The sequence below is a fragment of the Peromyscus californicus genome, unplaced genomic scaffold (assembly GCF_007827085.1).
Source record: "Peromyscus californicus insignis strain IS unplaced genomic scaffold, ASM782708v3 Scaffold_21__1_contigs__length_65335640, whole genome shotgun sequence".
NCBI classification, from domain to species: domain Eukaryota; kingdom Metazoa; phylum Chordata; class Mammalia; order Rodentia; family Cricetidae; genus Peromyscus; species Peromyscus californicus.
In genome coordinates, this window is record NW_026294514.1 from 16,934,545 (window position 1) to 16,957,944 (window position 23,400).

Below are 23,400 nucleotides of genomic sequence, written 5' to 3' on the forward strand. Positions count from 1 at the left end.
GACAGTTAGGGTATTCACCAATCTGATTCCCGGGGTAGGCCAGCTCAAGCACCCTCTCCACTATTGCTAGTAGTCTAAGCTGGGGTCATCCTTGTGGATTCCTGGGAACTTCCCTAGCACCAGGTTTTAACCTATCCCTGTAATGTCTCCCTCTATCAAGATATCTCTTTCATTGCTCTCCCACTCCATCCCTCTTCCAGCTTGACCATCCCATTCCCTTATGTTCTCATCCCCCATCCTTTGCCCTCCATTACTGCCTCCCCCCAGTTTGCTCATGGAGATGTCATCTATTTCCCCTTCCCAGGGTGATCCATGGGTCCCTCTTTGGGTCTTCCTTGCTAGCTAGCTTCTCTGGAGTTGTGGGTTGTAGTCTGGTTAATTGGATACAATTTTGATTTAGGGCTAGGAGAAGAGTTAGTACTTATCTAGCCCTAAAGTGAAGTTTTATCTAGTAACTTCCATTTCCAATTGTTTATTTTACAAGATTTATTTGTAGGAGGTCTGGAGTGGAGTGATGGCTTAGTGGTTAAGAGAACTTGCTCTTGCAGAGGACCTGGGTTCAGTTCCTAGCACCCACACATTGGCTCACAACCACCTGTAACTCCAGTTCCAGGGGATCTGACACCTTCTTTGGACCTCTGCAGTCATGTATGTGGTGCACATACATGCAGGCAAAACATTCATAGACATATTATAAGAATAGTATTTTTAAATTTATTTTTAAACATCAGCTTGTGTGTGTGCTTACATGTGCTAGCACGTGCGTGAGAGCATATGTGTGTGCATGTGCACCTGCATGCTGAGGTTAGTGTTTTCTAGGCTAGGCTGAAAGCCATCAAGTCTCAGCAGTCCCCCTGTTTCTACAGACCACCTCTGAGCTACTTTTACAGGCCTGTATCGAAGTCTAGCTTGTTATATGGCTATTGGGATCCAAACTTTGGGCCTTATGACTATGCAGTAAGTCCTCTTGCCTGCCGACCCATTTCTCCACCTCAGTTATTTGTATGACATTTCACTGTAGGTCTGGGAGTGTTAGCTTAGTTGTAGAGTGCTTGTCTAGTAGTAGTGAATCCCTGGCTTCGGTCCTCAGCCCTGGTAATAAAAACAATCCTCTGCAGAAAATAACTATGCTTTTTCCTAAGTAAATGTCTTGGGCTGATAAGTAATTATGTGTTATTAAGGTGCTTTTTAGGTGTGTCATAAGATTAAATGTTGGATGGAGGTGGAGCAAAATGCTTTGGAAGATTAGTAACATAAAAGTGAGGCCATAATAGGGTAAGATAGTCAAAGTGAAAATCTAAGTCAGTTCTATATAATGGAACTGAGTGCTGATTGAGTGGAGGATGTGTTAGGTTGAAAGGACTCTTTTTGGTTTTTTTGTTTTTTTGAGACAGGGTTTCTCTGTGTAATTTTGGAGCCTGTCCTGATCTCACTCTGTAGCCCAGGCTGGCCTCGAACTCACAGAGATCTGCCTGCCTCTGCCTCCCAAGTGCTGGGATTAAAGGTGTGCACCACCACCACTCAGGGAATGGCCTCTTAATGTATCAGGATCTTGATGTCTTTTCAAAAGATTTTTGATTACATTTTTATTGTATTTATTTATTTGTTCATTTGTGTATGTGTGGAAGTTAGAGGACAACTTGCAGCAGCTAGTTTTCTCTTTTAAGTACCATGTATGTTTTGGAAATCACACATAGGCTTGGTGACAAATATCTTTACCCTTGAAGCTGTCTTTCTGGCCTTTGATAGCTCCCCCCACCAATCAGCTTGTTTTGGTTGTTTTAATAAAAAGAAACATTTGATAACACTTAAAAGTTAATGGTTAATTTTCTGGGCTAAAGAAGCCTAGCAATCAGATTATAAAAAGTATATAAGATAAACAAAGCAAAATGGGACATATCTATCTATGAAGAATTAGTTGAGGTGCATACCAGTAGTAGAAAAAGAAACTTATGTTTTGCAAGATACTAACCTAGAATGATGAAATGATGAAAATGTTTTAATAGGGAAACTTTTTTTTCAAATGTTGTTTCTTATAAGAGCTGGTAGAAAGATGAGATTAGATTAGTCATGGGATCATACATAAGACTTTCTGACTTATAAACCTTATAAGCATTTCTTCAACAAATATGTTTGTACAACTGTCCAAGATACTTTTTGTCTTCTGTGATAAGACTCCTTGGCCAAGGCAACTTAAAAAAGAAAGCATTTAACCTGGGACTCTTGGTTCTTGAGGGTTAGAGTCCAGACTATCATAGCATCATGGCAGGGAACATGACAACAAGCAGGCATGGTGCTGGAGCAGTAGCTGAGAGCTTAAATCTGAGCCACAATCTATAAGCAAGAGATAGAGAGGTGGGGGCAGAGGAGGAGAGAGAAGAAAGAGGAGAGAGAGATTGAGAGGGGAGAGAGAGAGCGTGTGAGCACGAGTGCGCGAGAGCGCTAACTGGGAACAGTGTGGGCTTTTGAAGCCTCAAAGCCCACCCCCAGTGACATACTTCCTCCAACAAGGCCACACCTCTTAATCTTCCCAAATACTTTCACCAGCTGGGGACCAAGTATTCAAACATATGAACCTATGGAGGCTATTATTCAGATCATCACAGCAACTATTTCTATAGTTTAATTGCATAGGATTTGAATTTCTAGGCTAAAGTGTATAGATCATTATAAAACAGCAGTTTTCAACATGTAGGTCATGATCTCTTTGGGGGTCAAAGGGCTCTTTCATAGGGGTCACCTAAGACCAACAGAAAACACAGATGTTCACATTAAGATTCAAAGCAGTAGGGGTTGGTGAGAAAGTTAAGAGCATTGGCTGCTCTTCCAGTGATCCTGAATTCAATTCCCAGCAATAACATGGTGGCTCACAACTATCTGTAATGGGATCTGATGCTCTTTTCTGGCATGCAGGCAGAGTACTCATACATAAAAAATAATTAAACATACAAAACAAGGATTCATAACAGTACAAAAATTACAGTTATGAAGTAGCAACAGAAATAATTTAATGCTTGGGGGTCACCACAACATGAGGAACTGCATCAAAGGGTCACAGCATCAGGAAGTTTGAGAACCACTGTTATAGTCTTTATTTTTTAACTTTTCATTTTGGGATAACATATCAGGCTTACCAAAAACATTTGTAAAAGTGACAGAAGGAACTTGAGCCCTAACTGTGCAATCTAAAGTGAGCACAGTGTAATTCTCTAAACTAGGAACCACTTTGCCGGATGCTGCTAGCTTGTCTGTAGATGTACCCTTTGTCATGCCATTGCCCTGTGCTTGGGACCACCCATGCTCACACACTGCAGTGAATGTCCTGTCTCCTTAGTCTCCCTTCATCTCTATCATTTCATTATTATTTAGTTACTTATTAAGACTATGACACTTTAAGAGCACTGGGCATATTTATTTTATGGACAGCACCCCAATTTGGGCTTGTGTTGATGTTTTCCCATGACTAAACTTAAGAGTATACATTTTGGGCAGTAGTTCCTTAGAGCTGAGATTGTATCCTTTGAGGCACAAGATGTTGACATATTTAATTGCTGGTGATATTTTTGAAAAATGACTAATCTCATTTAGTTAGGCTACAAAAGAATGGATTTCATTGTGACATTTTGTTGTGTGTGTGCTGTTGTACTTTGCTTGCATTCACCCCTACTGCCCTTGGTGTTCTCACTCCTGCTAGTCCATTCTTCAAACATGGATGGTGTTAGCTTGATTGACTTGCTTGATTAAAGATGTGCCTGCCAACTTACCCACTGAGCCAGTAGTCCTTAAAGTACCCCTTTAGCTCAAGAGTGGTGTACAAGAGTGGGTTTTTTGTTGTTTTGTTGTTTGTTTTTTTTTTATTTTTAATAGTTGTATATTTGAAGGTTTTTTTGTTGTAAAGTGACAAATGACTAGAAATTGAATTATAATTTGTTACTATTAAATACAGATGCACATGGAAGCTTCTAGGTGGTAGTTGCCATATCATTCTATCTTTTCTTCTCTTATTTTTGGTTCCTTCCATTTTCTGTATTGTCTTGTTAAAGAAGTAGTTGTAAGTATGTTGTGATAGACTTTAAAACACATGAAGGTAGCCGGGAGGTGGTGACACACACCTTCAATCCCAGCACTCAGGAAGCAGAGGCAGGCAGATCTCTGAGTTTGAGGCCAGCCTGGTCTACAGAGTGAGTTCCAGGATAGCCAGGGCTATAGATGTAACCAACCTTCTTATTAAATAAGAAACACAGAACCAATGCAAAGAAGAAAGCCAAGAGGTCAGAGCTAAGAGCTAAAACCTTACCCTTCCTCCTGCAGTGGTCCTACCTCTCCGAACCAGAGCTACCCCTGTGTTAAAGTCTTTATATAGAGTTCCTGTCCTGCCTTCTCATTGGTTGTAAACCCAACCACATGACCGCCTCCTCACGGCCTGTCCGTATAGGCCTCCAGGTTTTCCATGATTGGTATTAAGATTAAAGGCATGTGTATCCAATAATGGCTGTATCCCTGAACACACAGAGACTTACCCAGCTCTGCCTATCAAGTGCTGGAATTACAAGCGTACGCCACCACTGCCCTGCTTTCCTATGGCTTGCTAATAGCTCTGACCCCTGGGCAACTTTATTAACATACAAATAACATTTTAATACAAATAAAATATCACCATACAGGGTTACACAGGGAAACCCTGTCTCAAAAGACAAACAACAAACCAAATGAAGGTGATCTGGAGTTTTGAAAAAGAGGTGAAAGTGGTTCTTGCATTATCATTTCATTGATTAGAAGTCAAAATTGTTTTTAACCATTGTGTAATGCTATTTTGATGACAGTTATCTTTTTTATTACCCATATTCCAAATTAGTATTAAATAAAATGAATTATCAAGGGGATGGAGTGACAGCTCAGCAATTAAGAGAACTTACTGCTCTTGCAGAGGATCTAGCTTGAGTTCCCAGCACCCACATGATGGCTTACAACCATCTTTTACTCCAGTTCCAGGGGATCCAACACCCTCTTCTTACCTCAACAGGCACAAGGCACACACATTGTGCACTTAGATACACACAGGCAAAACACTCACACGCATAAAATAAATTTAAAAACCTTTTTTAAAAGATGACTGTTTTAGCTAGGGTTTCTATTGCTATGAGGAGACCCCATTACCACAGCAACTCTTATAAAGGAAAGCATTTAATTGGGGCTGGCTTACAGTTTCAGAGGTTTAGTCCATTATCATCATGGTGGATTATGGTGGCATGCAGGCAGACATGGTGCAGGAGAAGGAGCTGTGAGTTCTACATCTCGATCTGTAGGCTGCAGAAGGAGTCTGGGTGTGGTTTGAGTATCAAAGAACTAAAAGCCTGCCCCCACAGTGATATACTTCCTCCACAAAGCCACACTTACTCCAACAAGGCCACACCTCCTAATAGTGCCACTCCCTATAGGCCAAGCATTCAACACATGAGTCTGTGGGGGATATACCTATTCAAATCACCACAGTGACTTATGGAATGAAAGCAGTATTACTTCTGATAGGTTAATAAAAGAGCAGCTTAGGGACATAGAGGCTAAAAGCACTTGCTGTACTTACAGAAGACCCACATTCGATTCCCAGCACCCACATCAGGTAACTAACAACCACCTGTAACTCTACTACAAAGGGCTTATTGCCTCTTCTGGCCCCTACAGATACAAGGCATACATGTGGTGCACATATATACATGCAGGCAAACCCACACTGTTGGCCCTGGCCCCACTTCTTGGGTAGCTGCTGCCTTACTTGCTGACCTTCACCAGATGTCCTCCCTATACTGACTTCCTGCCAGCTTCCTTCCTGGAAAACAGGTTCCTTGTTTAGTGTACCCTGCAGAGTGGGGTAAACAGCAAGGGTGTGAAATAGTGAAACTTCTGTAGCAAACTTTTGCCCTCCCAGGTTCTTCCACTGTGCTGTTAGTCTGTATTTAAGGCCCCTGCTTCCCTTCAATAAATGGCATTCTACTGAGATGAATGACCTGCTGTCTTGTCTCTGTTTTAATCCTCAGCCCCTTGCTCGGACATGGTGAATGGGTTGTAGCGCGGGCGCTACACTACACATAAAATAAGTCTTTAGAAAAAAAATAAAAGCAGTTGTCTATTGGTGAAGTTATTAAGGCCACTCCATGTAGTTAAAAGGGAGGTTTATTAGTGGCGTAACTTACAAGTGAAGGGATAGGTAGGTTGTAGGGTCTGAGGAAGAAGTAGCGCAGTCCGGCGGTGTTCTCTGGAGAACTCTGCTTGGTCTACCTCTAGCGTCCAGGGTCCAGGAACCAAGAGAAGGTGGCACATCCAGATCTCGGGTCTTCAGGGTCCTCTCTTGGCCCTGCCTTATAGGTGTGACAGTTACTGAAGCCTCAATGGGGGTTGGAACTTCCAGATCAAAGCTGGAATGGCTACCCACTGCAGTTGCCAGTTGCTGGCACATGCACACATGCTTTCAGACAAATGTGGCATTTCTCAAGTTTAAAAAAAGAATATTTGTTTTTTAATTTTTACCATTTCTTTTTTTTTTTTCCTTTGTAATTGGGTCTTACTATGTAGACCTGACTGGCCCAGAACTCACTATTTAGACAAGGCTGGCCTCAAACTTACAGAGCTCCACCTGCCACTGCCTCCCATGTATTGGTATTGAAAGCATGCACCACCACACCCAGCTGTATCTTCTAGTTTTTATAGACATTTGTTTGTTACTTTTTATGGTAACACACTATTTCATTTCATATTTTAAAAATACTAAAAGCACAAACACAAAGATATAAATGCTTCACAAATGTGCATGTCATCCTTGTGCAGGGGCCAGTGCTCATCTCTGTCAGTCCAGTTGTTGTGGGTGTGCTGCCGAAGTGAGCACCTATTGGGTGTTTTTCAGACAGTGTCTCAGAATGTGTCCCAGCATGGCTTTGATCCCTTTCTCCATAGTCTCTTGAGTTCTGAGATGACAGGTGTTTACCACCTTGCTATTGCTAAACTGTAGTATTATATGTGTGTGTAAGAGTGTCTTTGGCTCCCCACCTTATTTTTTGAGACAGTCTCACACTCAACCTGGAACTACCTGTTTTGACTAGACTGGCTGGCCAGTGAGCTCCTGGGATCCTTACAGCTTGCATTATGCTGGTGTTATAGATGTGCACTGCTTTGCCTGTTTCTGGTTCTCATGTGGGTGCTGGGGATCCAAACTCAGGTTCTCAAACAACAGGTACTCTACTATTGCAGCCATCTCCTCCAGCCTTAGGCTGTAATCTTTTAAAGAAAATTTTAGCAGAAAAATTAAAAGTGCTAATAAAGAAGGGTTTTTTGTTTGTTTGTTTTTATAAAGTTGGGCATAATGGCACACACCTTTAATCCCAGCGCTCAGGAAGTAGAGAGGCAGGTGGATCTCTGTTTGAGGCGAGCCTGGCCTACATAGTTCCATCACATCTGGCTACATAGTAAGACCCTGTCACTCCCCACCCATAAAGAGGGTCTTTATAATATGACTTCACTGAATTTACCTAATATTAATGCCTCAACATTAGTCTGGTACATTTGTTATAACTAATGAACTGATAATACATTAAAGTCTATAACTTGTTTCCTTAATAATTTTCTTTTCCGAGATCCACCTGCCTCTGCCTTCTGAGTGCTGGGATTAAAGGTGTGCACCACCACTACCAAGCCTCTTTAGTCATTTTTAAATTGGATTTTTAAACTAAGATTTTCAAGTTTGATTTCTTTCTGTTTTAGGATATCCACCTTAAATTAGCTTATGATACCTTAGGCTTCTCTTAGTTGTGATACCTTTTTTGTGGGTCTAAATGAGATGATATTGATATTTTGCATTGGATGTTGCTGCCAGCTGAATGCTTCTTGAGAGCCTGATTGTCTTTCTTTGAATTTGTTCACTGTCTACCATAGAGAGTACCACTGAGTAGAGAACCTTTAGTAGGTGATTGCTATGACTTGAATGAAGACTATGACTGTGTTGAGGACAGCTGTTTGTATATATGAAAGAAGGTTTTCTAAAATGTTTTGAATCACGCTTGTTGTGCTGGCAGTAGTAGAAAGATGACTGACAGATGTTTAGATACGGAATTTCAGATCTTTAGAAAAGTAATTTAATCAGCCAGTCATGGTGGCACATGTCTGTAATCCCAGCACTCAGAAGGCAGAGGCAGGTGGATCTCTGTGAGTTTGAGGCCAGCCTGGTCTACAGAGTGAGTTCAAGGACAGCTAGAGCTGTTACACAGAAAAACCTGTCTCAACAAGGCAAAACACACTAAGAAAGAACAAAAAGTAATTTGAACTTTTGAATGGAAAATACAGTGTATGTAGACATAATTCAGAAAGAACATTCAGAAGTGACTCAGTTGTAAGCTAGATGTGATGCTATTGTGCTTCTAATTCTAGCTGCTTGGGAAACTGAGGTGGTAGCATTGCTCATCCTAGAGAAAGGTCAACCTGGGCAGCATAGCCAGGTCACTACCTTCAAAAAAAGGAGACAAATACATATTCTCTGTGTTCCTGTTGAGACCCCAGACTTTTCTGTTCACTTTCCTAAAGGTAACAGATAGGGCTAGCTTCTTCCATGTGCTTCTATAGATAGAATTAACTCTGTAGTTTGTCTTTTTTTGACATAGCTCTTAAAAATGGAGGTTTCTGAGAATCAAACCCAGGGCCTTGCACATACTTGGCAAGTGCTTTACCGACTGAGTGACATCCTGAGCCTCTGGATCAGACTTTTCTGTCTTTTGTGATAACTGAAAAATGGAGACAGGGATTCATTTACATTTTTGTATGTTCAGGTGCCATTTGTTTATGAAATAGCAGCTGGTGGACTTACTGTATCTTCTCTACCAGTTCACTTCTAAAGTATGTAGAGTGTACAATCTGGTGTGATAACTTGTGTTCTTTTCCCACTAATAGTTCATAATAGAAAACAATACCATGAATTCTAAGCAAAAACTAGGGTATTTTAATGTTTTTTTTTTCCCTCATTATTCTTAGACCTGCACCAGATGATGCAGCGGCGGCAGCGGCGGTGGCGGCGGCAGCGGCGGCGGAGGCAGCAGCAGCAGCAGCAGCAAATCCTGAGTCACCTGAAGTGGTTGTTTTGGATGACTCCGATGAAAAGGAGGATGATACTACAGAGAGCACTGGAGAGCAGAACTCGGAGGATTCGGAATCTGTTGAAGAGATAGATTGTAGACCTGGTACTTCCCAGGAGTGTGCAGAGGTTGCAGTTCGACCATCGGTTATTCAAAGGCTGGAGCGGGGGCAGCAGCAGCCCTTGGAGTTGGCTCAGGAAGTTGAGAGTGGTGTGGAAAGAGTTAATTCAGTCGGTGTTCAGGCTACAACTAGTGGAAAAGAGTTAGTGCGTCCCCCAGTGATTTGTAATGCTCCTGCCAGAGCTTTGCCTAGAGGCTCTGAGAGACCAGTTGCGGCTACCAGTGCTCCTCGGTTAGTACTGGCAGTTGCTTCAGATTCCTTTCCAGCTTGTGACACAGAAAACCTTGAAACATACTTTGACTCCCCAGATCAGGGCACTAGCAATCCGCCATCTCAACCCGAAACTAAAGACCCGAAAAAGAAACCTTTAAACATAAATTTAGACAAATTGCTTGCACAGAAAAATCTCAGAGCTCAGGGTGCGTCTTTTTCCCCTGTTGTGCGAGTTCGTGAGTTAACAGGTGATGAGCTTTGTTCTGTAAGAGCTGGGCCGTCTTCTGAGGCAGGGGAAGGTACATCAGGAAACCCCAGTGACACTGACACACTAGCACGAGCGCTTCGTGAAGGTGCCATTCCAAAGCGTCGGGAGGCATCTCGTTCAGATGTGGCTCATCCCCAAGAAGAATCATGTTTGGTCTTTAACAGACAGGAGCACCCAGTGAGTTCTGAAGTGACTTTCCAGCATGGCTCTCTTCAGCTGGTACCTGGTCATTCCCAAGCTGCAGTACATGACTTACGTTATCTGGAGGAGGAAGAGGAGGAAGAAGAGGAAGAAGAGGAAGAAGAGGAACCTGATCAAGAAGATGAGAGCTATGAATCTAGAGGTTCTGACACGAGTTTTGACTCTGAGTCCTCTTGTCAGTCACCGAGTGCTCTATCTGAACTGACGGCTAGAGAAATAAATGGATCAGAAGAAACACATGCTGACAATGTGCAGCCTCAGGATGAAACACCTACTGTTTCTGGAGCAACTTCAGATAATGGCAGCGGTTCTCATCAGGTGCCTACCAACCGTTCTCCAGTGATTACACAGAACATACAGCTCATCAGTCTGGTTGATGAAAGCTATGAGTCTAGTGGCTCTGAAGAGAATTTTGATGGCGATGACTCACTTCCGTCAACTAGTCACCATCCTTCACAGCCTATGAGAGCAGCAAGCCTTCGTACACAGATGGCCATCCGTTTGGTTGACAGCTATGGAAGTGGCAGCTCTGAAGCATGTGAAGATTCTGGGTCCTCAGCTGATGAGACTCCAGCAGCAACAGGACAGCAACAACCTTCGAAGAATGCCCATGCACACCTGGTTGATGAGAATTACGGGTCAAGTAGTTTCAGTTCTGACAGTGATGCGGCTCCCCAAATGCCTGTTCAAGAAAGAAGCCCCAGAGACAGAGCTGTCCAACAGGAAAATGAACACCAACCCAGTAGTGCTGAAGCACATCCTGAACGTGATGGTTCTCTTGAGACAGTGGCTGATGAATCCCAGAGAGAAGCAGAAGAAATAAATGTTCCGAACCAGAGTACCAGCCCTGGGGATATGAACTGTGAGTCTCATGGTCCTGAAATGGGTTTTCATGCTGATGCTCAATTAGAGGCTGATCAATCTCCACTAAATCCTGAGGAAGTAGATCTTGACCTAGAAAATCAGAGTTTTCACTCTGGCATTTCTAACCTAAGTTCTGATTCCCGTGCTTCTTATCAGTCAGCTAATGATCAACCTCAAGGGGCTTGGGGTGAAGTAAATCTTGATGAGTTAAATGTCGACATGGAAGTTAAGAGCAATGGGTGCTCCAGTTCTGAGTTGACATTTGATTCCGATTCCCCTCTTCTGTCAGTTACTGAGCTGTCTCTGCTGGATGTTGAAGGAATAAACGAAGATGACTTTAACCTGGAAGATGAAAGCTGTGTGTCAAGTAGTTCTGACATAACTTTTGATTCTTATATTCCCGATGACTCAGTAGCTGACCAACCTCAAGTAGCTGTTTATGAGGAGGAACCTGTTGATCTGGAAAATAAGAGTAATGCATCTTGTGTTTCCGAAATAACATATGATTCTGATATTCCTCTTCATTCAGGAAATGATCACCCTGAAGTAGCTGTTAAAGAAGTAATCATTCAGGAAGAAGAAAACGTTCATTTAGAAGGGAAGAATGACAGTCCCAGTGGTTCTGAAATATGTTTGGATTCTAATGCCCCTCTTCATTCAGTGACTAATTCTGATGTAGCTGTTGAAAAGATAAATTCCCCTAACGAAGAGCAGGTACACATAGAACAAAAGGAAAATGAACCTACTGATTCTGAACTAGACACTCTTAACTCAAAGCCTGGACATTCTGAAGATCCTATTATAGTATGTGCTTCTGAAACAAAATTGGATTCTCGTATCCCCTTTCAGTCAGTTATTCGCAAATGTGAAGTAATTGTCAAAAATGTATGCCCTCCAAAAGAAGAGCATGCTCAATTGCCAAGTCAAAGCACGGAGTCTCATTCTGAAATCAATTCAGCTTCTTCTTCTGCTCCTCAAGCAGTGACAGAACCTTACGTAGGTAAGAAAGCCAAGAGAAAGACAAAGCATCTTGAGGAAGTCAAGAGCGATGATGAATATGACTGTCCACCAACTTTCCATTCTGATGGTTTGCCTCAGTTAATGACTGAAAAACCTCAACCAGCTGCTTTGAAAGAGGGCCATGCTGACCCAAAGGATGAGAGCACTGAAGCCAGTCTGAATACTGCTGGTTGTCTTGATTCAGTCATTAGCCAACCTCAGCCAGCCGAGAAGGAAGACCATGTTGAACTGGAAGACACAAACAGCCAACCCAGTGATTCTAAAGCAAGTGTTGATTCTACTGGCCACTGTCAGTCACCACCTAAAGACGATGTGATCACAAAAATGAGCCAGTTGAAAAACGAGGCAAAGGACCTTGAAAAGAAGATCAGTGAACTTATTTATTCAAAACTAATGCATGATTCTAGTGTTTCTTTTCATTCTGCAATGGATCACCTTGAACTAGCTCTTAAACAAATAAATCTTGATAGTAATGATCAATTGCCCTCAGAAGATAACAGCCAGGATGCCAGTTCTGAAACAAATTTGCACTCTGATTTGTCAGTCCAGTCAGTAGTTGGAGCACCTGAAATCACTGTTTTGGAGCCTGAACACGTTGAACTTGAAGGTAGGAATAACGAGTCTTGTGATTTTAATGACTCTGTCCAATCAAAGGCTGATCAGCGTAGTGACAGTGAGGAAAACCAAAGTCAGAAGGATAAAGAGGACACGGAGGGTAAGAAGGATGAGGTGCAGGGTTTGGGAAATACATGTGTTTCCAATGTCCCTCAGCCATTGGCTGGCCAAACTGAAGTTGAAGTAGTTCAGGAGATCAGCCATTGGAAGGAGCAGGGGGATTTGGAAGATACAATTGGTGAATCTAGTGACTCACAAATCAACTTGCATTCTGATGAACCACTCCAGTCTGTGACTAATACAACCCAGGAGGCTGCTGAAGAAATACATTTACTGAGGGGACATGTTAGACCACATGATAGTGACTGTGAGCCCTGTGGCTCTGAAATAGTGGCTATTTCAAATGTCATTTTTTGCTCAGTGACTCGGAAACCAGAGTGTTTGCAAAAAGAGTGTGCCAGTTCGAAAGTAAAGAGCAGCAGTCCTTGTGGTCCTGAGGTGAGTGTTGATTCCCATGACGGTCCTGAAACAAGTTTGGATTCCAGTGATCCTTGTCAGTCAGTAGCAGGCCATCTTCAGAAAACTGTCAAGGAAATGACTCTGAAGGAAGACCATATTTACCTGGAAGATAAGAGCTACAGGCTAGTTGATTTTGAACCAACTTACTATCCTGATGATCCTGTTCAGTTGGTGACATATCCATCTGTGGAGGATGCGTCTATCACAGAAGTAAACTTGCAAAGTGAGACTCATAATGACCTAGAAAATGAGACCTTCCAGCCATGTTGTTCTGAAGTAACATGCAGTTCTGGTGTTCATCTACAGTCAGAAGTTGACCCACCTCAAGTGGCTTGCACAGTAGCAGATCTTGAGAAGAAAGAGCTTGACATAGAAGAAAAGTACAACGAATCTTGTGAGCCAGAAGCGCTGTATGATTCTGACGTCTCTTTTCAGATAGTAGTTAACCAGCTTCAAACAGCAGATGATGGAGAAACAGATTCACCACAGGTGGTATTTGTGGATGTTGTGTCCAGTGATAGTGATTGTGACCGGGAAGTAATTTCTGATTCAAATATCCCTCTTCAGCTAGAAACTGAGCCACCTCAGGTGACTGTTAGAGAAACCAATGAGATAAACACAGATTCTGTTGATTCTGCAGCAATAGAAAAGTACTATTGCAAATTCTGTGGTTGTGATTATGGAGCCTCTCAGTCAGTGACAAATCAATCCAAGGAAAGTTTCAAAATAATAAATCGGAAGAATGACTACATTATTCTGGGAGATTCCACTTGTTCATCTTGTGGTCATGAACTCAATTTCAATGTTGATGCCTCTGAACAGCCCAGTACCTGCCAGTTACAAGGGCCTGATGGTAACTGTATTGTCCCAGAAGTTAAGAACTATGACTCTAATTGTCCTGATGCCTCTGAACAGCCCACTACCTGCCAGTTACAAGGGCCTGATGGTAATTGTATTGTCCCAGAAGTTAAGAACTATGACTCTAATTGTCATGATGCCTCTGAACAGCCCACTACCTGCCAGTTACAAGGAACTGATCGTAGTTCTGTTGTCCCAGAAGTTAAGAAGAATGTCTCTAATCGTCATAAAAGACGTTTCACTTCGGAAGATACTGTCAAAAGCGTCAGTCCTTGGAAAGAGCCAAGAAGTGTTGCCTGTCGAGACAGGAACTGGGAATCTAGCAGTTTTGCACCAGGCCCTCCTCTCTGTCCTATGTCAGTGATGAGCCGGACAACTGTGATGCATATCCCTTTGAAGATACCAGACGAGGATCTAGAAACTTCTCCATCTGACCTGCGTTTTTACTCTGATTCTGACACTGATGAACCTCAACCTGCCAAGAAATCACGTTCCAGTAAGAAGATAACTTTTGACATGAAAGTAACTAAGTATGAATATGAAGACCTCGAGGAAATGGAAGGAGTGGAAGAGTTTGCAGAACTATTTCTTGAAGTGCCACCTCAGGTTCCTCCATTGGTTGTTGTAACACCTCGGGGTCAGATGAGTGAAACTCCATTGGTTGTTGTAACACCTCGGTGTCAGATGAGCGAAACTCCATTGGTTGTTGAAACACCTCGGTGTCAGATGAGCGAAACTCCATTGGTTGTTGAAACACCTCGGTGTCAGATGAGCGAAACTCCATTGGTTGTTGTAACACCTCGGTGTCAGATGAGGGAAGCACCATTGGTTGTTGAAACACCTCGGTCTCAGATGAGCGAAACTCCATTGGTTGTTGAAACACCTTGGTCTCAGATGAGCGAAACTCCATTGGTTGTTGAAACACCTCAGTGTCAGATGAGGCAAGCACGATCAGTTGTTGGAACAACTCGGACTCAGATGAGTGAAATTCCATTGGTTGTTGAAACACCTCGGTCTCAGATGAGCGAAACTCCATTGGTTGTTGAAGCACCTTGGTCTCGGATGAGCGAAACTCCGTTGGCTGTTGAAGCACCTCCGTGTCAGATGAGTGAAGCACGATCAGTTGTTGGAACACCTCGGTCTCAGATGAGTGAAGCTCCATTGGCTGTTGGAACAACTTGGTCTCAGATGAGCGAAACTCCGTTGGTTGTTGAAGCACCTTGGTCTCGGATGAGCGAAACTCCGTTGGTTGTTGAAGCACCTCCATGTCAGATGAGTGAAGCACGATCAGTTGCTGGAACAACTCGGTCTCGGATGAGCGAAACTCCGTTGGTTGTTGAAGCACCTCGGTGTCAGATGAGGGAAGCACGATCAGGTGTTGGAACAACTCGGACTCAGATGAGTGAAGCTCCATTGGTTGTTGAAACACCTCGGTCTCAGATGAGCGAAACTCCATTGGTTGTTGAAGCACCTCAGTGTCAGATGAGGCAAGCACGATCAGGTGTTGGAACAACTCGGACTCAGATGAGTGAAGCTCCATTGGTTGTTGAAACACCTCGGTCTCAGATGAGCGAAACTCCATTGGTTGTTGAAGCACCTCAGTGTCAGATGAGGCAAGCACGATCAGTTGTTGGAACAACTTGGTCTCAGATGAGTGAAATTCCATTGGTTGTTGAAACACCTCGGTCTCAGATGAGCGAAACTCCATTGATTGTTGAAGCACCTTGGTCTCGGATGAGTGAAACTCCATTGGTTGTTGAAGCACCTCCGTGTCAGATGAGTGAAGCACGATCAGTTGTTGGAACAACTTGGTCTCAGATGAGTGAAATTCCATTGGTTGTTGAAGCACCTCCATGTCAGATGAGTGAAGCACGATCAGTTGTTGGAACAACTCGGACTCAGATGAGCGAAACTCCGTTGGTTGTTGAAGCACCTCGGTGTCAGATGAGCAAAGCACGATCAGTTGTTGGAACAACTCGGTCTCAGATGAGCGAAACTCCGTTGGTTGTTGAAGCACCTCGGTCTCGGATGAGCGAAACTCCGTTGGTTGTTGAAGCACCTCGGTGTCAGATGAGGCAAGCACGATCAGTTGTTGGAACACCTCGGTGTCAGATGAGCGAAACTCCGTTGGTTGTTGAAGCACCTCGGTGTCAGATGAGGCAAGCACGATCAGTTGTTGGAACACCTCGGTCTCAGATGAGCGAAACTCCGTTGGTTGTTGAAGCACCTCGGTGTCAGATGAGGCAAGCACGATCAGTTGTTGGAACAACTCGGTCTCAGATGAGCGAAACTCCGTTGGTTGTTGAAACACCTCGGTGTCAGATGAGGCAAGCACGATCAGTTGTTGGAACACCTCGGTGTCAGATGAGTGAAACTCCGTTGGTTGTTGAAGCACCTCGGTGTCAGATGAGCAAGGCACGATCAGTTGTTGGAACACCTCGGTGTCAGATGAGCGAAACTCCGTTGGTTGTTGAAGCACCTCGGTCTCAGATGAGCAAGGCACGATCAGTTGTTGGAACACCTCGGTCTCAGATGAGCGAAACTCCGTTGGTTGTTGAAGCACCTCGGTCTCAGATGAGCAAGGCACGATCAGTTGTTGGAACACCTCGGTCTCAGATGAGCAAAACTCCGTTGGTTGTTGAAGCACCTCGGTCTCAGAGGAGCAAGGCACGATCAGTTGTTGGAACACCTCGGTCTCAGATGAGCAAGGCACGATCAGTTGTTGGAAAAACTCGGTCTCGGATGAGGAAAAATGAGGTGAAAAGCAACCCACAGGAATCCCAAGGTCATCTCTCCAGTTGCTCTGAGACCAAGAAAGTTCTTCTGGGTGCAAAAGAAAAGACTGCCTGCTCTGACAATAACCAGAACACCACATCAGTTCACGCATTGCCACATCTTGAATCTATTGAAGGTAAAGTTGGAGACACCAATGACGTCTCAGTGACTGTAGGTAAACCATCTTGCTCCCTAGCAGAGGGGCTCCATCAGCAACATGGGCACGTGGCTTCTGAGAACCAGGTAGAAGGAGTCAGATGTGGAACTCAAGCAAGGTCTGGGAAGAAAAGAAAAATGGCAGGACAAGAACGATTAACAAAAGGGAAGCATTCCCAACCTGACAGCCAGAAAAAGAAAACCCAAACTAAGAAAACAGAGTTACCCAAACCACAAACTAAAGCTTTGGAGCTTGGACAGCCCGATTCCTTAGTCTCTATTTTTTCTTCTCTAAGTATGAAGGAAAATCAGTCTTTGAAACCACCTAAAATGAAGCCTGGCAGGGAGAGGGATTTACGATTCACATACAGTTGTAAAAAGCAGAGCGCTCCTAGCCCAGCACGTAAGAAACCTGTGACTAATCCTCCACAGACCCCAGCGGTAGCAGACCGTGACAAACACGAGGTAGCTGGCAGTGGTCTCAGTAAGACTGACCCAAAGCCCAGTGCAGGAGAGGGTGGTGCCAACAACCCAAGCGTGGCTTCAAGATCCATTCTGGCAATGCCGAAGAAAAGAATCGTGTTCAGGATCCTTGGGGCCAGCCAGTCTTCACCTCCAGAAAATTCAGGTGTGGGTGCTCCTGCAGTTCCAAAGGATAACAATTTCCAGCAACCTCTTTCAAATCGTGACAGTGCCAGAATTATTCCCAAATTAATTCTAAAGGAGGTTATAGACACTAAAAATCAAAAGAAATTTTGGAAAAAGAAGATGGCTGCTACACATCAATCAAGCTTACTCAAAAACACTTACAAAACAGTGGTCCGGAAAAGAACAAAATTTTCAGAAAAAATGGCTCTTTGGGTTCAGCTGATAGCAGCCGACATCGTTAGGAAGTATGTTGGTGGATGCCGTAGTTTTACACGCCGGAGGCGTCAGTCAAAGACTGTTTTTATTCGAATGCAACTGAGGAAGAAGAAGATGGTCGCCAGGAAGATAAAGGAGGCCAAGAGAGCAGCAGCTGAAGCGCGAGCCCTTGCGCGTGCGCGTGCGCGTTCGCGCCTCTGCGTCATCTCAGTTGTCCCAGCTGTTCCTGAAGAGCCGTCATGCAGCGCCGCTGCAGGGCCTGCAGCGCTGCCTGCTGTCCCGAGTCCTGCGAATGCTGCGGGAGTAAAGCGCTACCGGAAAACCTACTACCGAAGGAAGAAGAAGAAGCTGCTTCCTGTGAGAGAGTATGACCTGAGAAGCTCAAGTTCCACATCAAACGGGAGGGTGACACGTCTCACAAGCAGATCGAGAAGCAATGAGGCAAAATAAAAGCGCATATCGTCGCTGATGGAGAGATCAGTCCTCACTTGGATGGAACACATTCGGACTTGAGTGAACGTACTTTTCCCAGCTTTGGCGGGGAAACTGACCTTACACTATCCTTACACTATTTTGCTACAGATATTATTTTTCAGAGATTTTATATTCATTTAAGATTAGTGTTTAGGGTCCTTTTTTTTTTCTTTTAAAGGTTTAAAAGCAAACTTTGTCCCGTTTCTGTAGAAGAGCTTCATCTTAATTTGTCTTATAATTTAGCATAGAATTTTGTCCCTTTAATCATGTCCACATTCATTTCCTCTGGAAATCTTTCGTGCCAAAAAGTTATAACACTGGGAGAATGAACATAGCAAACTTATTAATGTCATCTTTTAAACAATTGGACAGACGTCTTTACTGAATTACCACGCTTACAAGTTGAATGGTCAATAAGTATTCTAACTGGATGAATAAAAAGAGCGACATTGTGCTATCTGAGTTTTCGACTATGATTGACTTGAATGTTCACAAAAATATAATTTATTTTTCTTTTAAAGGCATTCCACGAAATAATTCTTTAATTGAGGTTTCTTTCTTCTTCTTTTTTTTTTAAGTACCTGGTGATTTTTATAGACAACAGAAATTCTTTCTCCTTCATTTCGATTGGATCTGCAAGTCCGTAGCTTTCCTCCTTTGGACACATACCCACAAGTCTGTTCATTGGCATTATTAACCTTGTATGGAAAAAGACTTTGCAAACATGATTAGGCTTTTAAACTACCTTTTCTCCCTTTACTAGTAGTCTAAAATGAAAATCCAGGTAATTTTTATCATCTTACTTGTTAATATTTCAGGCACCATTTAAAATATTGAAGTAAAGTTATTGGTTTGATAATAGTGTGTGGGCTGGCCATTGTCAATGAGTGAAAAACTTGAACATTTCAGAACACTTAATGTAGTAACTTAACTAGAGACCCACTTTACAAGTGAGAAATGATTTATACATCAATCAGTTTATCTTCAACTGTCTAATTATCTTAAACTAGTTAGATAGTTCAAGGTGAGACTAATTTGACATCTTTTCTTAAACTACCTAATTGATTTTAACAGTTCAGATAAAAGATGCTTGGATACACAGTGTGAGCCTCTGGTACTTGAGTATATTCCTTTAAGGGACGTTGACTGACCTGGTGCAGATGCATCCTAGTTCTTGTTCAGTCAAGACCTCAATCTCTTTCTGTCATCGATGTTACAAGGAAACAAAGTTTCCCTTTATTGTGTAACTAATATATCTTAGTGAAACTAGAGTCAGTGTTAAGCTGTGTGTTGATTTCAGAGATAAAACTGTGTTACCTTAGAATTAATGAAATATCAATGTGGTTTTGTTTCAGGTGCCATTACTTAACATGTGAGTCATTAATGGTGATATTATTGTCATTACTTCTAAATATAAGCAGTAATTATATTGCAGAGTGGACAAATGTGGTTTTTTTTAGTTGGCAAGTAACGTGTTTAATTTCTTCAACCTTGCCTCCTGATTATACAAACATTTTAATTCCCTTTCTTAAAAAATATCCCAGTAAGCCACTAGTTTTTTTTTTAAGTCTTCAAATTTTTTTTTTTTTTTTTTTTTTTTTTTTTGGTTTTTCGAGACAGGGTTTCTCTGTGTAGCTTTGCGCCTTTCCTGGAACTCGCTTTGGAGACCAGGCTGGCCTCGAACTCACAGAGATCCGCCTGGCTCTGCCTCCCGAGTGCTGGGATTAAAGGCGTGAGCCACCACCGCCCGGCAAAATCTTCAAATTTTAATTAAGGAAAAAAAACTCTGTTTCACTGATTATGAAGTAAACATGTAAAAGCACTCTGTTTGCAGGTATTAATGTCTTTTGTAGTTCCCAGACACCCACTATAATAAACACTCCTGCAATGTAAGTTAAAAGAGAGAGTTCATACTCAAATAACCTACCATGGAATTATGCCACACCATGTCTATTATGACTATATTCTGCAATGGGGATTATTCTCATAATTCAAATGATAAAAATTTCAAGTTAAAAAATGTTACAGTTTTTTTTTCCCCACAAATTGGAAACTCTTCTAAGTACCATTTTAAGGAAAAGCAAGGAAAAGATTCCTATGTAAAATTCACATCACCCAAATATAAAATGTCTGCTTCAGATATGATGGTTTTGTTTAGCATTTTGCAAGTGTTCACTAAGTTCTTCTAAGGAATATTATTTTAGGCAAGCTTGGAAACTTGAAATTATAAAACGTAAGTTAAATTGGAAGTGAATTTTTCAGAATTTGATAGGATACAAGATGTGCCCCTTTGTCTACACGAATATTGGCTTAATTTTTCAGGCTAGGTTGAAACAATTGCTTATTTTGTGTAGTCAAGAGTGCATTTTAGTCTTTTAATAGTAGTACATCAAATTACAACCATAGTGAATGTTTTGTTAATCTTGTCCTTTTCAGTATCTTGAATAGATTTTTATTGTAATTGTCCTGGTGTATACAGTGTGTGGACAATATTGTGTAAAGAGTGTTTTTTGCATTTGTGCATTTAAATTATTTATGTAACTAGGGCTCTGAGTAACACTTTTTTTTTGCTTAAAGAAAGCTATATTTAAATATTCAAATAATTATATATTTCCATGTAAAACTAATGTGAAGACCGATGTATTTTTTATAATGCAATTTAAAGTGTAAGCTTGTTTTGATGTTATCAAGATACATTTATTAAATATTGAAATTTGTGTGTACTCTCTCCTCATATTAGAACCTTTTCCTTGAAATACTTAAAAAGAATCAGAGAGTCACCAAGTCTGAAGTAACTCTGTTAAAAGGCCTGAGAGATGATAAATAAGAGAGTGCAAATGTTGATGCTGGCGAGAAAATAGTTTAACCAAAGATGCACGGTTGTACTCAAATCAGTACTTATTTCAGAAGATTAAACGACCACTCATTTGCGTGGTGGAGTGATGGGGCAGCTGTGTTTTACTTGCGCACCTGTACTGAAAGGATTGAGTTCAGGAGCAGGATCCATCCCACCATCTGACCCCTTTTGGGAAAGGAGAACCCCAAACCTTCCATCTACCTCCCTGTCTTCTAGTGCCAGTAGCGTAAGACCGTGCCGACAGGATGACATGGGAGAGTATGTCAGGGAAGAGTGAGCCAGGCGTTGTGACCCTAGAATTGTTGACTTACAGGGTTTGTTTCTAGAATGAGAATATCTTACTCTTTCCAATGAGAAATTACTTTGTAGTAAAGGAATTTTATGTTTAGAATCATGGAATTACAGAATTATACACCAAAATGCCAACTTGAGGAAATGGAAGGTAAGGAGACTTAGCATTTCCTCATCTCTTGTTCAAATGAACTCAGATATTAAAGGGGAAAAAGGATAATTTAAAACATTTCCCTTTGTCCTTATACTTTTTGTGTGTAAAGTTCCAAGTATTTTAAGCCACGGGCTTCGTTTTTAAAACTGATTTGCTTTGATAAGGATTAGGTCGAGGCTGAAGAAGTTTGTTGCTGGGGCTTTACATTATTTCTAGGTTTGTTTATTGATTTTAATAACCTTTAAACCTGGAAAGCAATTTATTTACCAGATTTACTCCTCCCAAATTTAGTGTTTGTACATATCGAGCCCTTCTTGAGGACAGCACATTTCCCTAAGCTTTAACTGCATCGTGTCCCTTGATCTTTGTATTTGGGAGCCTTGGATTCTAGAACGATTACTAGGGAGAAAACTGAGGCATAGAGTAGTTAACCCCCAGTTAGAGGCCGTCTCTCTTCTAGGTTCTGTTTCCTTAGTTTCCCTGCTTAGTTTATAAAAAACGGTACCTTTATGTTAGTCTTGGGGTAGTTTTTTGTTGCTTTGTTTCGCTTTGGTTTTTTTTTTTTAAATTTGTTTTGTTTATCAGGATTAGGGTTTTTGTTGTTGTTTCTTGGTTGTTTTTCGTTTGTTTGGTTGAGAATCTCCTTTGTTATATATAGCATGCTGAGTATTTTTGGTTTTTAGTTACTTTTTAGCAAGTAGTTTTAAATTGACTTCAGTTTTAATTTTGTTGTCTTTCTGCCTCTCAGAGTTGAACCCAGGGCCTTGTGTGTGTGGATTAGGTGCCCTGTTGCTGTGTTGTACTCCAGTTCTCAGACAGTTTTTAGTGACCAGAGTCTTTGTTTCCTGACAGCAAGTGAGAAAGCCAACCGGTGAGGCTAGCGTAGTTCCCTTCATAGCTCTTCTTTATTATCTGATTACTCCTCAGATCCAAGACTGGACAGCAGAGTTGCCTTTTGGGGTGTTCTTGTGGCGCACTTGAGTGTTGAATGCTCTTTGGATCTTTGACTCTCCTTTTCCTGCCCAGCGTGGTATTCTTTTCCCTGTGCTCAGTCAGTCCTCAGTTTCAGCATATACACACACACACACACACACACACACACACACACACGCACGCACGCACGCACGCACGCACGCACGCACGCATCACCTCATGCCCTCAATCCTTTCATGAGGGATTGCTTGCAGGGAACTGAAATCTGAGATTGGTAACCACCAAATTGCTGGTTTAATCCAGATGTGCCACAGAGCCAGGAACTGTGTTGGTGACAGCCTCTTGGTTAAGTTGTTCAGCATATTTAGATACCGTCAAAACAAGGAAGTCAGCATTGATCTCATGTATCTACTCTGCAGACCTTATTAAAATTTCACAAATTATCCCAAAATGTCCTTATAGGTCCTGGATTTGATCCACATTTCTGGACTTGATGGACTTTGTTGGTTTCTTCGATGTGGAGCAGTTTCTCGCCTGTCTGTACTTGATAGCATGGCATTTTGAAAGTACTGCTTTATTTGTGGGATATCCTTGAGTTTGAGCTTGTCTGTGTTTCTTTGTAACCTGCATTTTTGGAATTCTGTGTTCTTCTCAGTGTGTATTAACTGAAGCCATGTGATGTCAGTTTGAATAAATGTGGTGATAGAATATATCCCGTGTTTGTCTTTATTTTATGGAAAAAGCCTTTGGAAAATCACAGAAATGGGGTGGGAATTGCATCTCATAGAGGTCTTCAAAAACTAATTGACACTTAAAGTTTTCTTAGATCTGTTCATTGTGTATGTGTTGGCTCACATTGCCTGTGTGGGGGTCGGGGGACAATTTACGGGAGTCGGCTTTCCTCCTACCCCGTGGGTTCCAGTGATCAAACTGATCATCAGGCTTGGAAGGTATCTGTACTTGCACACATCTCACAGACTTTCGCAACTAATTTTGGTGGTAATTATTACTGAAAATTTGGTGCTACACACCTGTAATTCTAGCCATTTTGGGGAGACTGAGGCAGGAGGGTTCAAGTTCAAGGGTAGTGAGACATCCTGCAAA

General features: G+C 42.1%; 1 protein-coding gene and 1 non-coding gene across 2 annotated transcripts in view; one reads left to right on the top strand and one right to left on the bottom strand.

Moving 5' to 3' along the window:
• Positions 1–23,008, top strand: part of Zdbf2 (zinc finger DBF-type containing 2) — a 45,527-nt gene extending 22,519 nt beyond the window's left edge. The window contains 1 exon segment of the mRNA XM_052749645.1: positions 9,013–23,008. Within this exon segment, the coding sequence (XP_052605605.1) occupies positions 9,013–18,037 (9,025 nt within the window). The 3' untranslated portion in view covers positions 18,038–23,008.
• On the bottom strand, positions 6,778–6,880 carry LOC128118083 (U6 spliceosomal RNA). Its single transcript, XR_008221004.1, has one exon. It is a non-coding gene; the product is annotated as a U6 spliceosomal RNA (small nuclear RNA).
• Positions 23,009–23,400: the final 392 nt, after the last annotated feature.